The 11,217-nt window shown below is 60.6% G+C and overlaps 1 protein-coding gene across 1 annotated transcript; it reads left to right on the top strand.

The window, feature by feature from the left end:
* Positions 1-1,649: 1,649 nt before the first annotated feature.
* On the top strand, positions 1,650-10,970 carry PLCXD1 (phosphatidylinositol specific phospholipase C X domain containing 1). Its single transcript, XM_061154637.1, has 6 exons — positions 1,650-2,103; positions 4,367-4,503; positions 7,045-7,173; positions 8,190-8,345; positions 9,048-9,231; positions 10,232-10,970. The coding sequence occupies exons 1-6, from the start codon at positions 1,974-1,976 to the stop codon at positions 10,468-10,470; spliced, it is 975 nt and encodes a 324-aa protein (XP_061010620.1). The 5' UTR covers positions 1,650-1,973; the 3' UTR covers positions 10,471-10,970.
* The last annotated feature ends 247 nt before the right edge of the window (positions 10,971-11,217 follow it).

Here is an 11,217-nt window from a genome sequence, read left to right as displayed (position 1 = left end):
TACAATAGAGGGGGCCATTCTGTCCAGGGGGACTATTACAGAAGAGGCAGAACTATTTCTGTGGAGGGAGGACTCTTACCATAGAGGGGGGCTGTTACAACAGAGGACTCGCTCTGTTGAGAAGGAACTATTATAGTATAGATGAGACTATTACGGTAGAAAGTGGTCTACCATTGTAGAGGGGGGACTATCACCATACAGAAACTAAGACAAAGGGAGAGGGACTATTATGATAGAAGAGGACGATTACCTTAGGGGGGGACTATTACAATAGAAAGGGACTACTGAAATTGAGGAGGATTATTACTGTGGGGGGTAGTATGACAACAGAAGGGGACTATTACTGTGGAGGGGGGACTATGACAACAGAAGGGGACTATTACTGTAGAGGGGGGACTATGACAACAGAAGGGGACTATTACTGTAGAGGGGGGACTATGACAACAGAAGGGGACTATTACTGTAGAGGGGGGACTATGACAACAGAGGGGACTATTACTGTGGAGGGGGGGACTATGACAACAGAAGGGGACTATTACTGTAGAGGGGGGACTATGACAACAGAGGGGACTATTACTGTGGAGGGGGGGACTATGACAACAGAAGGGGACTATTACTGTAGAGGGGGGACTATGACCACAGAAGGGGACTATTACTGTAGAGGGGGGACTATGACAACAGAAGGGGACTGTTACTACAGAGAGGGGACCTTAAGACTAGGGACAAGCCCTGTCCGTGGACAGCAGTAAACACAAGAATAAAGGCCCAGGCACGTGTGTGCCATGAAAGGGGTCCTGATGGCACGTGGACCACAGGCCCTGACTCGGGAGGAGCCCTGAGGGGAGGCCTCTGCCCCAGCAGGAACAGTGGCTGCAGCTGGGGCTGGGCAGGCGGAACCAGCGGGCCGCAGGCTCCTGTTCTGACTGGTCCTGGGAATGACCGGGTCGGCCCCGACGGACGATCCCGGGGAGGGACTGGTCTGTGTGGCCGGGTCAGGGGAGTGAGGATCTGAGTCTACAGGGAGGGGTCTTCGCAGAAACTGTTTCCAGGACATGGGGGGTGAGGGTGGGGCTTCCTGGACCCCTGGGTCACCTTCAACACCACGCAGAGGGCTCTGTCCCCTCTCCCCGGTGGGAAGACCAGGCACAGAGGCCCGGGAGCGAGGTCAGGGGCCCGGGAGCGAGGTCAGGGGCCAGGCAGGTGGCCGAGTCTGCAGCCGCCACTCAAGTCCGGGTCCATGTCTCCAGGTGATTGTTTTAAATCGTCTCCTGGCATCAGGGATGGTCGCGCTTGGCCCCACGTGGGTAAAGACTCTAGTGTTTTCACTCCTCTGTCCCCACCCTGTCAGGACACCCACCCATAGCAGGAGAGAGGGGACACTCAGACCCTGACCGGAAGCGCTCCCAGCTTCTTAGCTGCTCAGGTGGGTGCTTCACCCTGGGAGCCTGTCCAGTCACTTTTTACTGCAGCAACACCCACCCGATGGAGAGAGCGCCTCTGGGGCGCGAAGGAGGTGTGACCTAGTGCCTGCGCTCCATCCCCCTCGAGTGGGAGCCCCCCACCCTCGAGACCCCGCAGGCTCAACCGGGCCCCTCAGAGGAGGGGGCTGGTGCAGAGCGCGAGGGTGGGGGGCCCTCTGGAGGGGGTCGACAGCTCCAGCAGCAGAGAACAGACTTGAGGGCTGGGGTCTGTCTCTTGGCCGCTGTCCCCCCTCCCTTGCGCCCCCTCAAACCCTCACTTCAGCGCCCGTGTCTCTCTTCGCGTCTCCGTCCAACTCTCCCTGTGTCTATCTGTCTCTAGAGCTCGTCTCCCCTCTCCAGCACCCCATCCTCCTTTCTCTTGGAGACAAGTCCGCGGATTCCCCTTTCTCAGAGCCACGCCTCCGCGCCGCCAGCACCGCGCCTTCTGCTCGTCCTGTTTTAACTCCCGCAGAGCCCCGTTTCCTCCCCCAGACCGCCCAGGCTCGGCCTCCGATGGGCGGGCGGGTGAGCTCGCCCGGCTCCTTCCGCGGCCTGCCCTGCGCCTCCAAGGCGAACGCGGATTGGATGTCGGCGCTGAGCTCTCGGCTCTGGGACGTGCCCCTGCACCAGCTCTCCATCCCAGGTGAGGCCCCGCGGGCTCGGCTCGGCGGGCAGGCGGCCGCGAGATGGTCCCGGGTGTGCGAAGCCTCAGTGCCAAACATGACCACATGCAGGCACACACACGTGCACGCACACACGTGCACACGCGTGCACACTGCACACCAAACTCGCGCGCGCGTGCACACACACACACCGAACACACACGCACACACAGATGCGTGTGCACACACATATACACACACCAGCACCTTCCCGTCTGCGTCCACTTCATCCTCAACCCGGAAGGAACGTGAAGCCCCGAGAGCCTGCCTTCAGGACACAGGCCAGCCCTGGTGGGGGCGGGGAGGATGTCGTGCTTTCTCAGCCGCTGTCCTAGTGCCGAGGCCCCCTGGGAACTTCGCACCCACGTTTTCCATCAGAGCTCGCTCAAGCACCTTCTGCACTTGAACCCCGAGGGCCCACAGTTTAAGGTGCCCACCCCGCCCCCAGACGACTCGTGGTACCAGAACTAGCTACTTAAAATGAGGAACCTCTGACTCCAGCCAGTTTGGTCGCAAAGTGCTGCAAAGCTCAGCCGTGGGCAGGCATCTGGACCTGGGGATGCCCGGCGGTGCCCAGGCAGGCGGGCACTTCCAGGGCGACACCGCTGTGCTCAGGCCATCGGAGGGGCGGCCCGCGGCCACCACGGCCCGGGCGGGCAGGATCCCCGCCGGCCAGCACCAGCCTGCTCCCCTCGCGAGGTGCAGACGCGTCCCGTTCTCCACCCGCACTCCTCTGGCCGCGCGGACTCCGGGCCCTGCCCTGGCCTCGACCCTGGGCCCTGCCCGCTGGGGGCGCACACGGACAAACAGGAAGTGCCGCTTCCTACGCAAGGCAGCTTCAGACTCCTCCTCGCCTCGCCCTCTCCAGGGCGATGCCGGCCACCCCACCCTCCCCGGGAGGGGGCCCACACGGCCCTTCCCTGCGGGTGTGGAGCAGGCAGGGAACCGCAGACCCCGGCTCTCCGCCCTTCCGCTGCTTCCCCGCGGGCAAGGAGGTGGCGTCTGGGTCTTCAGGCAGCCTCCACCCAAGAGGGCCCGGCCGCTGTCCTCACACAGAACTCCTGAGGCCCTGCCCCAGGCCGGGCACCACTCACCTGCTTCTGTCTTTGCAAATGTGCCTGTTCTGGACATCTCTTATAAATGGACACAGAAAACGTGTCCTTCTCTGCTTCTCTCACTGACCATCGTGTGTTCAAGGTCCATCCACGATGTAGCCTGTGCCAGAGTTTCACTCATTTTCATGGTGAGTCACACACCACCGTGTGCATGGACCCCATGCTGAGAACCCACCCATCCAACCACCCACTCCTCTGTCCATCCACCCACTCATCTATCCATCCAGTCATCCCTCCATCTAACCACGTACCCACTCACTGATCTATCCGTCCATCCACCCACTCACCATCTATCCATCCACTTATCTATCCACCCTCCCATTCACTCATCCATAACATCATTAAACCATATTATATTGTGAACTTGTAAATCCTCCTTCCCATCCCTTGACTCTGAGAATAATTTTTTTTAAAAAAAGCTGGGGGGTGGGGGGAGAAATAAAGCTTGTCCAAACCTATTTTCAGAGACAGAAGGGAAGGATTTCTGGATCATCCCCAGGTGACTGCTAAGCTGTGAATCTCTCCACAGTGTCTGTGAAACAGACCACACAGATTTAAAAGCAAAAAGAATAGATGAAACCACACATGACCCACAACACCAGCATCATAAAGAGCCTGAAAGTACTATGAACAACTTCAAAGTACTTGTAACTAGAGAGGGTCTGTCTGTGCTCACTCATGTCACTCTCTGTGACCCCATGGACTGCACCCGCCAGGCTCCTCCGTCCGTGGGGTTCTCCAGGCAAGAATCCTGGAGTGGGTTGCCATTCCCTCCTCCAGGGGATCTTCCCGACCCAGGAATCGCCCCTGTGTCTTTTACGCCTCCTGCACTGGCAGGCAGGTTCTTTACCACGGCCCACCTGGGAAGCAACCAACCATAAAATCAAAAGCCACCTTAAGCCTTTCCTGTTCAAAAACGGGACTCCTTAAACAAACTGCTCTTCACTTTCTCACATCTGCAAAGGCCCCACCGCAAAACAGGATTTGGTTCCCAGGTCTGGTGGATATGACTTTCAGGATTCCCCGTGCCCTGCGTGCCCTGCGTGCCCTGCTGTGCGTCCCAAGGGCGGCTGGGGGCACAGAGGACAGGCTCCGGGGTGACGGGTCCCCCCGCCTGGTTTGCCCGCAGGGAGCCACGACACGATGACCTACTGCCTGAACAAGAAGTCGCCCATCTCCAGCAAGGAGCCGAGGCTGCTGCAGCTCCTGGGCAAAGCGCTGCCGTGCGTCACCCTGCCCGTGGTGCTCAAGTGGTCCACCACCCAGGTGAGGGTCTGCGGGCACGCCCGGGCCCCGGCCCAGCTCCAGCAGCCGGTGTCACCCACGGGCCGGCGTCCTCATCCCTGCTGGGGAAACGGGATTGAGAACAAACCCGCTGCAAAGCACAATTGCTGTTTAGTCACTCAAGTCGCATCTGCCTCTCTGGGACCCTATGGACTGCAGCCCGCCAGGCTCCTCTGTCCGTAGGATTCTCCAGGCAAGGATACTGGAGTGGGTGGCCATGCCCTCCTCCAGGGGATCTTCCTGACCCAGAGAGCCTTCCAGAAAGGTAGCAAAGGACACAGCTTTACTGTGGACCAACCTGAAGCCAAAGGGGGACGCATGGACTAAGAGCATCACAGGCTGAAGTCAGAGAGGCTGGGGGAGCTGGGAGGGGGAGGGGGAGCTGGGAGGGGAGGGGAGGGGAGGGTCCCTCCCTTTGTGCAGCTGAGCTGACAGGACAGCTCCTTCCTGCTCCCAGATAAGCAATAGCTGAGTTCCCACATCCTCTGAGGTGGGTTTGTGTTTGCAGCCCGACACCCACTCCAGGGAGGCTTCCTCGGTGGCTCAGATGGTAGAGAATCTGCCTGCAATGCAGGAAGCGCAGGTTTGATCCCTGGGTGGGGAAGATCCCCTGGAGCAGGAAATGGCCACCCACTCCAGGATTCTTGCCTGGGGAATCCCAGGGACGGAGCGCCTGGCCGGCTGCAGTCCGTGGGGTCACAGAGAATCAGACGACTGAGAACGCAGGCAGGCACTCACCCCCTTCCCCTGCAGTGCTCCTCCAGGGTGGATCGGGGTTTAGGGGTGGGGAGAAGCCAGGTGGGCGGCAGTCATCATGCAGGATGGAGAAGGGTCGATGGCGGGGCCCTGTGGGGAGGGGGCACCAACTCACAGCGGTCCTGTCGCCGGCAGACGCGTCAGCCGGGGGCGGATGGTGCGGGGCAGAGAACCCACCTGGGGGGCAGACGGCCCCTGCCTTCCTGTACCCCACCTGGGGGGCTTCAGGCTGGTCCTCCCCCAGAGGACCAGAGACTGTCAAGCACACCTCTTGCCTCATGTAATTGCTATCTCTTGCCTCCTGTAATTGCTTCCTCCTGGGAGGTTCCCAGTTGCTGGAATCCTGCTCGGGGGGTCCTGAGGGGTGGAGAGCCCAGGCTGGAATGTGGGCAAACCTCATTCCTGCTCGGGTCAGGCGCCTGCCGCCCGGCCGGCAGAGCTCACATCCAGAGGGGCGGGTCCACCAGAGCCCAGGAGGCCTGCGGAGCCGGGGGCCCTCGGTCCTGAGGGCCCCTTGGTGCTGGGGTCCCTCCGTCCGGGGGATCTGGGTGCTGGGGTCTCAAGTGCTATGACTTGGGGGGGGGGGTCCTGGGGTGTGGGCAGGGGGCGGGGTGGGGTCTTTGTGGGGGGTATTGAAGGTCAGCGGCTGCAGCAGCCCTTGACTTAATCCTTTTAGAGGCAGATGGCAAGTGCCCTTGTGTAGCTGACAATATTCATATTAACCTTTGCTTTTTCTTTTATTTTGGATTGGATCGGGGGGGGGGGGGTTGTGATTTTCTTTCCCACTTTTTCATCCTTGTATTTTTTTCTTTTTCCATTATGACTCCGTGCAGAGAACACAGTACCGTTTTCTGATACTAGTTTATGTTAATATTAGTTTTTACTTTTTATTTTGGATAGAGGGAGACTATCGCTTTCTTTCCTTTTTAATCCTTAGATACTTGTCTTTTTCCATAATGACTCTGTGTAGAGAACATGGTACCATTTTCTGCTACTAATTTATGTTAATGTTAGTCTTTGCTTCTTTTCTAACAGAGAGCATCTGTTATTTTCTTTCCAATTTATCCTTATTTTTTTCTTTTTCCGTTATGACTCCATGTAGAGGACACAGTACATTTTCTGCTACTAATTTATATTAGGGCTTCCCTGCAATGCGGGAGACATGGGTTCGATCCCAGGGCTGGGAAGATCCCCTGGAGAAGGGAATGGCATGTCACTGGAGAACCCCATGGACAGAGGGGTCTGCGGGCTACAGTCCATGGGCTTGCCAGGAGCTGGACATGACTGAGCAACTTTCACTTTTCATTTGTGTTGCTGTTACTGTTGGCTTTTTCCTCTTATTCATGTGGCGGGCAGAGGTTTCTCCCTTTCCTTGTCCCCTGATCCCTCCCTGCCTTTCCTAGTGCTTCTGTGGGGGTGGGGCAGACCTCTGCTGGTCCTGTGTGTCCTCACGTCCAAGGGTCCAGCTGGGGTGCTGCGGAGCCTGGGCTGCTTCCGCCCAGGGACTGCCAGGGAGGAGGGTGAGGCTGGACCCTGCAGGGACACCCCCACCCAAGACCACGGTCTGGGCCCGGGCTCTGCTCCACGTGACCAGTGACCCTGGAGACCCCGCCCCCAGAAGCAGGGCCCGAGCCCGGCGGCAGCAGCAATGCTGACCTTAGGTGGACGGCGGGGCCCCCAGCTGGGCGTCCTCTGCGCGGGCCCAGCCCCCGACGAGCCGGGGCGGGGCCGCCCTGTGCCCGGCGCAGCCGACCGACCTGTGTGCAGGTGCTGAGCGTCGCGGAGCAGCTGGACGCCGGCGTGAGGTACCTGGACCTGCGGGTCGCGCACGTGGAGGGCGGCGCAGAGAGGAACCTGCACTTCGTCCACATGGTGTACACGACGGCCCTCGTGGAGGTGCGGGCGCCGTGCGGGCGGGGGCGCCAGCCGGGGACAGCCACGGGCGGTCCAGGCAGCAGGGGCTGACCTGTAAGGGCAAGCCGGGGCCCCCGGGTGGGAGACGCCGGCCCCTAGGTGGCAGACACGTGGCCACCCAAGGTGGGAGACGCCGGCCCCTAGGGGGCGGACACGCGGCCATTCAGACAGACACACGTCCACGCCAGGTGGGAGACGCTGATCCCTAAGGGGACAGACACATGCCCACTCAGACAGACACACGTCCACCCCGGGTGGGAGACGCCAGCCCCTAGAGGGGCGGACACACGGCCACCCCAGGTGGAAGACACTTGACCCCTAAGGGGGCGGACAGGCGGACACTCAGACAGACACACGTCCACCCCGGGTGGGAGATGATGACCCATAAGGGGACAGACACACGCCCACTCAGACAGACACACGTCCACTCCAGGCAGGAGAGGGCTGACCTCTGGCCACGAGTCACTCAGAATTCCCGACCAGCGTGCGTTTGTTTCTGAACTCAGACCTGTAGCCTTGGCCGCTGGGGCGTCTCCCGGAGTTTGGTTAAACCGGGTCCCCGGCGCGTCTTCCTGTGTCCAGTCCATTCTCTCCGCTGCCAAGTCACGCCATGTCTCATTCCGCCCGCGGCCCCCGGTGCCCTCACCACAGACCCCAGCGACCCTCGGGGTCTGGGGGCGCCATCCCTGGGCCTCACTGTCCACGCACCCTGCTGGCCCGGCACGCTCCCTGCAGTGCACACCTCACACAATCCTATGAGCACTGCTCCCTGCTGCTGTGCGCGCACACACATGCGTGTGCACCCGTACCTACAGGAGCGTGTGCACACGCCCACACACACCCAAGACTCCCCGCTGCCACTCGGGGAGGCTGGGTCCCTTGGGGGCGGGCGCCATGCTCTGTGTGTGTCAGGACCCCTGACCGTCTGCGGAGCGGTCGGCTGGGGGAAGCCCACCCACGCCTCTCAGCACAAGGCCCTTCTCCCCACCCCCGCCCAGGACACGCTCACGGAGATCTCGGAGTGGCTGGAGAACCACCCCCGGGAGGTGGTTGTCCTGGCCTGCAGGAACTTCGAGGGCATGACGGAGGGCCTGCACGAGTACCTGGTGGGCTGCATCAAGAACATCTTTGGGGACAAGCTGTGTCCCCGCGGGGTGAGCAGGGGCCGCGAGCTCCCCATGCTCTCCGCGGCGGGGGCGGTGGGAGCGCCAGGCTGCACTGTAATCAGACTGTCCACTGGCTGCATGAGGCTGATTCAGGCACCAGGTGACGGCACTCAGGGAACCCCAGTAATCCACCCACCACTGTCTGCACTCAAACACGCCAGTAACCAGCCCATCACTGGTCACAGGCACCCCCAATAATCCACCCTGCCCGGTCTCCACTCAGACACCCCCAAAATCCATCAGTCACTCCTCAAGATGCCCTAGTAACCCACCTGCCATTTCCTATCAGAAACCCCAATAATCCACCCACCTGTTTCCATTCAGGAACCCCAATAATCTGCCCATCACTGCCTGACAACCAAGTAATCTACCCACCAATGTCTCCACTCAAACACCCCCAAAATCTACCAACCACTGCTCAAGACACCCCAATAACCCACCCATCACCATCTCCAGACACCCCAGTGATCTACCCACCAGTGTCTCTACTCAGACACGCCAATAATCCACCACGACTGTCTCTTCTCACAGAGACCCTGATAACCAGTCCATCACTGCTCATAGACACCCCAATAATGCACACATCACTGTAGCTTCTCGCACACCCCCAATAACTGACACACTGTGTCACAAGGCAGCCCAATAACCCCTGTGCACACGTCTTACGGGCACCCGGATGATCCCCCCCAGGAGGTGCCGACTCTGCGTCAGCTGTGGTCACGGGGCCAGCAGGTCATCCTGTCCTACGAGGACGAGGCGTCCGTGAGCCGGCACGCGGAACTGTGGCCCGCGATTCCCTACTGGTGGGGGAACAAGGTGAAGCCCCGGGACCTCATCCACTACCTGGAGCACATGAAGAGCTGCGGCCGCCCAGGTAAATGCCCACCTTGCACCGGGACGCCTGGTCACACGCGTGTCCTAGGGCAAGGGGCTGGCTTTGTGTTCAAGTGGAGAAATGGAACAGGACATGTTAGGGGACGTTAGGGCGTGGACGTCCTCGGGGACGTCACTCTGTCCGCCACAGGGGCTCAGGATGTGGACATCTGGGCGGACATTACTGTGTCCACCACACGGGGCGAGGATGTGGACATCTTTGGGGTCACTCTCCAGCCTGCTCGCCCTCTATAACAGAACTTCATGAGTCAACACCGCTGTCAGCCCCTGCTGTCTGGACTTTGGTCTCTGTCAGACATCTGAAGCTCTGACCGCTGCAGAGGCCAGAGTCTGGGTGGGGTGACAGCATGGGCAGGTGACCCCATGGGTTAGTGATCACATGGGCAGGTGACGGCATGGGCGGGTGACCGCATGGGTTACTGGTCACATGGGTGGGTGATCGCATGGGTTACTGGTCACATGGGCGGGTGACCCCATGGGTTACTGGTCACATGGGCAGGTGACCGCATGGGCAGGTGACCACGTGGGTGGGTGACCGAGTGGGTGGGTGCCTGTGTGAGTTGATGACCCCCTGAGTGGGTGACCACATGGGTGGGTGACAGTGTGAGTGAGTAATCACGCGGACAGGTGACCGCATGACCTCACAGGTTTGGGACCCCCTGGGTGGGTGGACACGTGGCTTGGTGGCCAGGTGGCTTAGTGACCCCGTGGGTGGGTGAGCGAGTGGGTGGGTGACTGTGCGGGTGGGTGACTGATTTGAGTTGCGACCACACGGGTGGGTGACTGTGTGAGTTGCTGACCCCGTGGGTGGGTGGCCACGTGGAGGGGTCACCACATGGGTTAGTGACCCCATGGGCGGGTGACCGTGTGAGTCGGTGTGAGCACATGGGGTGGTTGGCCACGTGACCTCGTGGGTTAGTGACCGCACACGTGGGCGGCTGGAGCCGGCACCATGAACAGAAGCCCCTCTCCGGTCCCAGGCGGGCTGTTCGTGGCCGGCATCAACCTCACGGAGAACCTGGAGTTCATCCTCGTCCACCCGGCCTGGTCCCTGGAGAGGCTGACCCTCTGGGGGCTCCCCGACCTGTGCGCGTGGGTGCGGGCCCAGTGCCCGGGGTCGGCCGCCGGCTGCACCAACATCATCGCGGGGGACTTCATCGGGGCCAGCGGATTTGTTAGCGACGTCATTGGGCTGAACCGGAAGCTGCTTCGGGGCTGACTGACGGTGAGCGGGTGGAGCTGTGCATCCCGGAGGCTGCTCCTCCGGCGCGTCCTGTGACGTCACCGGGCTAAACCGGAAGCTGCCTGGGGCTGACGGACAGCACGTGGGTGGAGCTGGGCACCGCGGAGGCTCCTCCTCGGTCGGGTCCTGTGACATCACCGGCCTTAACCGGAAGCCGCCTCGGGACTGACAGACGGCGCGCTGAGGAGCTGGGCATCGCCGAGGCTGTTGTCAGTCCTGTCCTGCGGGGCTGGTAATCCGTCCATCCACCCACAGAATGTGGGTGGCTGCAGAGGTGGGGCCAGGTGGCAGGGTCCATGGGCTCCTCGGCCCTCCGTGTCTCTGAGCAGATGCAGGGTATGAGGTGATGATTAAAGGCGACTGCGTGATTTGTACCATCACATCCTCAGGGAGACACACCTGATTCTCGGATCTGTGGCTTCCCCATGGGAGAGGCTGGGGGACCCCCTTCCCCTGGGCCGTGAGAGCAGCAGACACAACCCCCAGCGGGGGGCAGGGGGGCGGCACTATGACGTACTGCCCGTAGGCGGGGACTGAGCACATTATGATCCCACTGAGAAATCCCTTTTATCAGATGAGGGGCTTCCCTGGCGGCTCACTTAAGGCCTTATCTCTCCTTGCTCTTCTTTGGAACTCTGCATTCAGGTGGCTATATCTTTCCGAGTCTCCTCTGCCTGTCTCTTCTCTTCTCAGCTATTTGTGAGGCCTCCTCAGACAACCACG

This window comes from Dama dama, chromosome 1, assembly GCF_033118175.1.
Source record: "Dama dama isolate Ldn47 chromosome 1, ASM3311817v1, whole genome shotgun sequence".
In the NCBI taxonomy this organism is placed as follows: domain Eukaryota; kingdom Metazoa; phylum Chordata; class Mammalia; order Artiodactyla; family Cervidae; genus Dama; species Dama dama.
The sequence above is the reverse complement of the archived record's forward strand: the minus strand, read 5'-3'. Positions and strand labels throughout refer to the sequence as shown.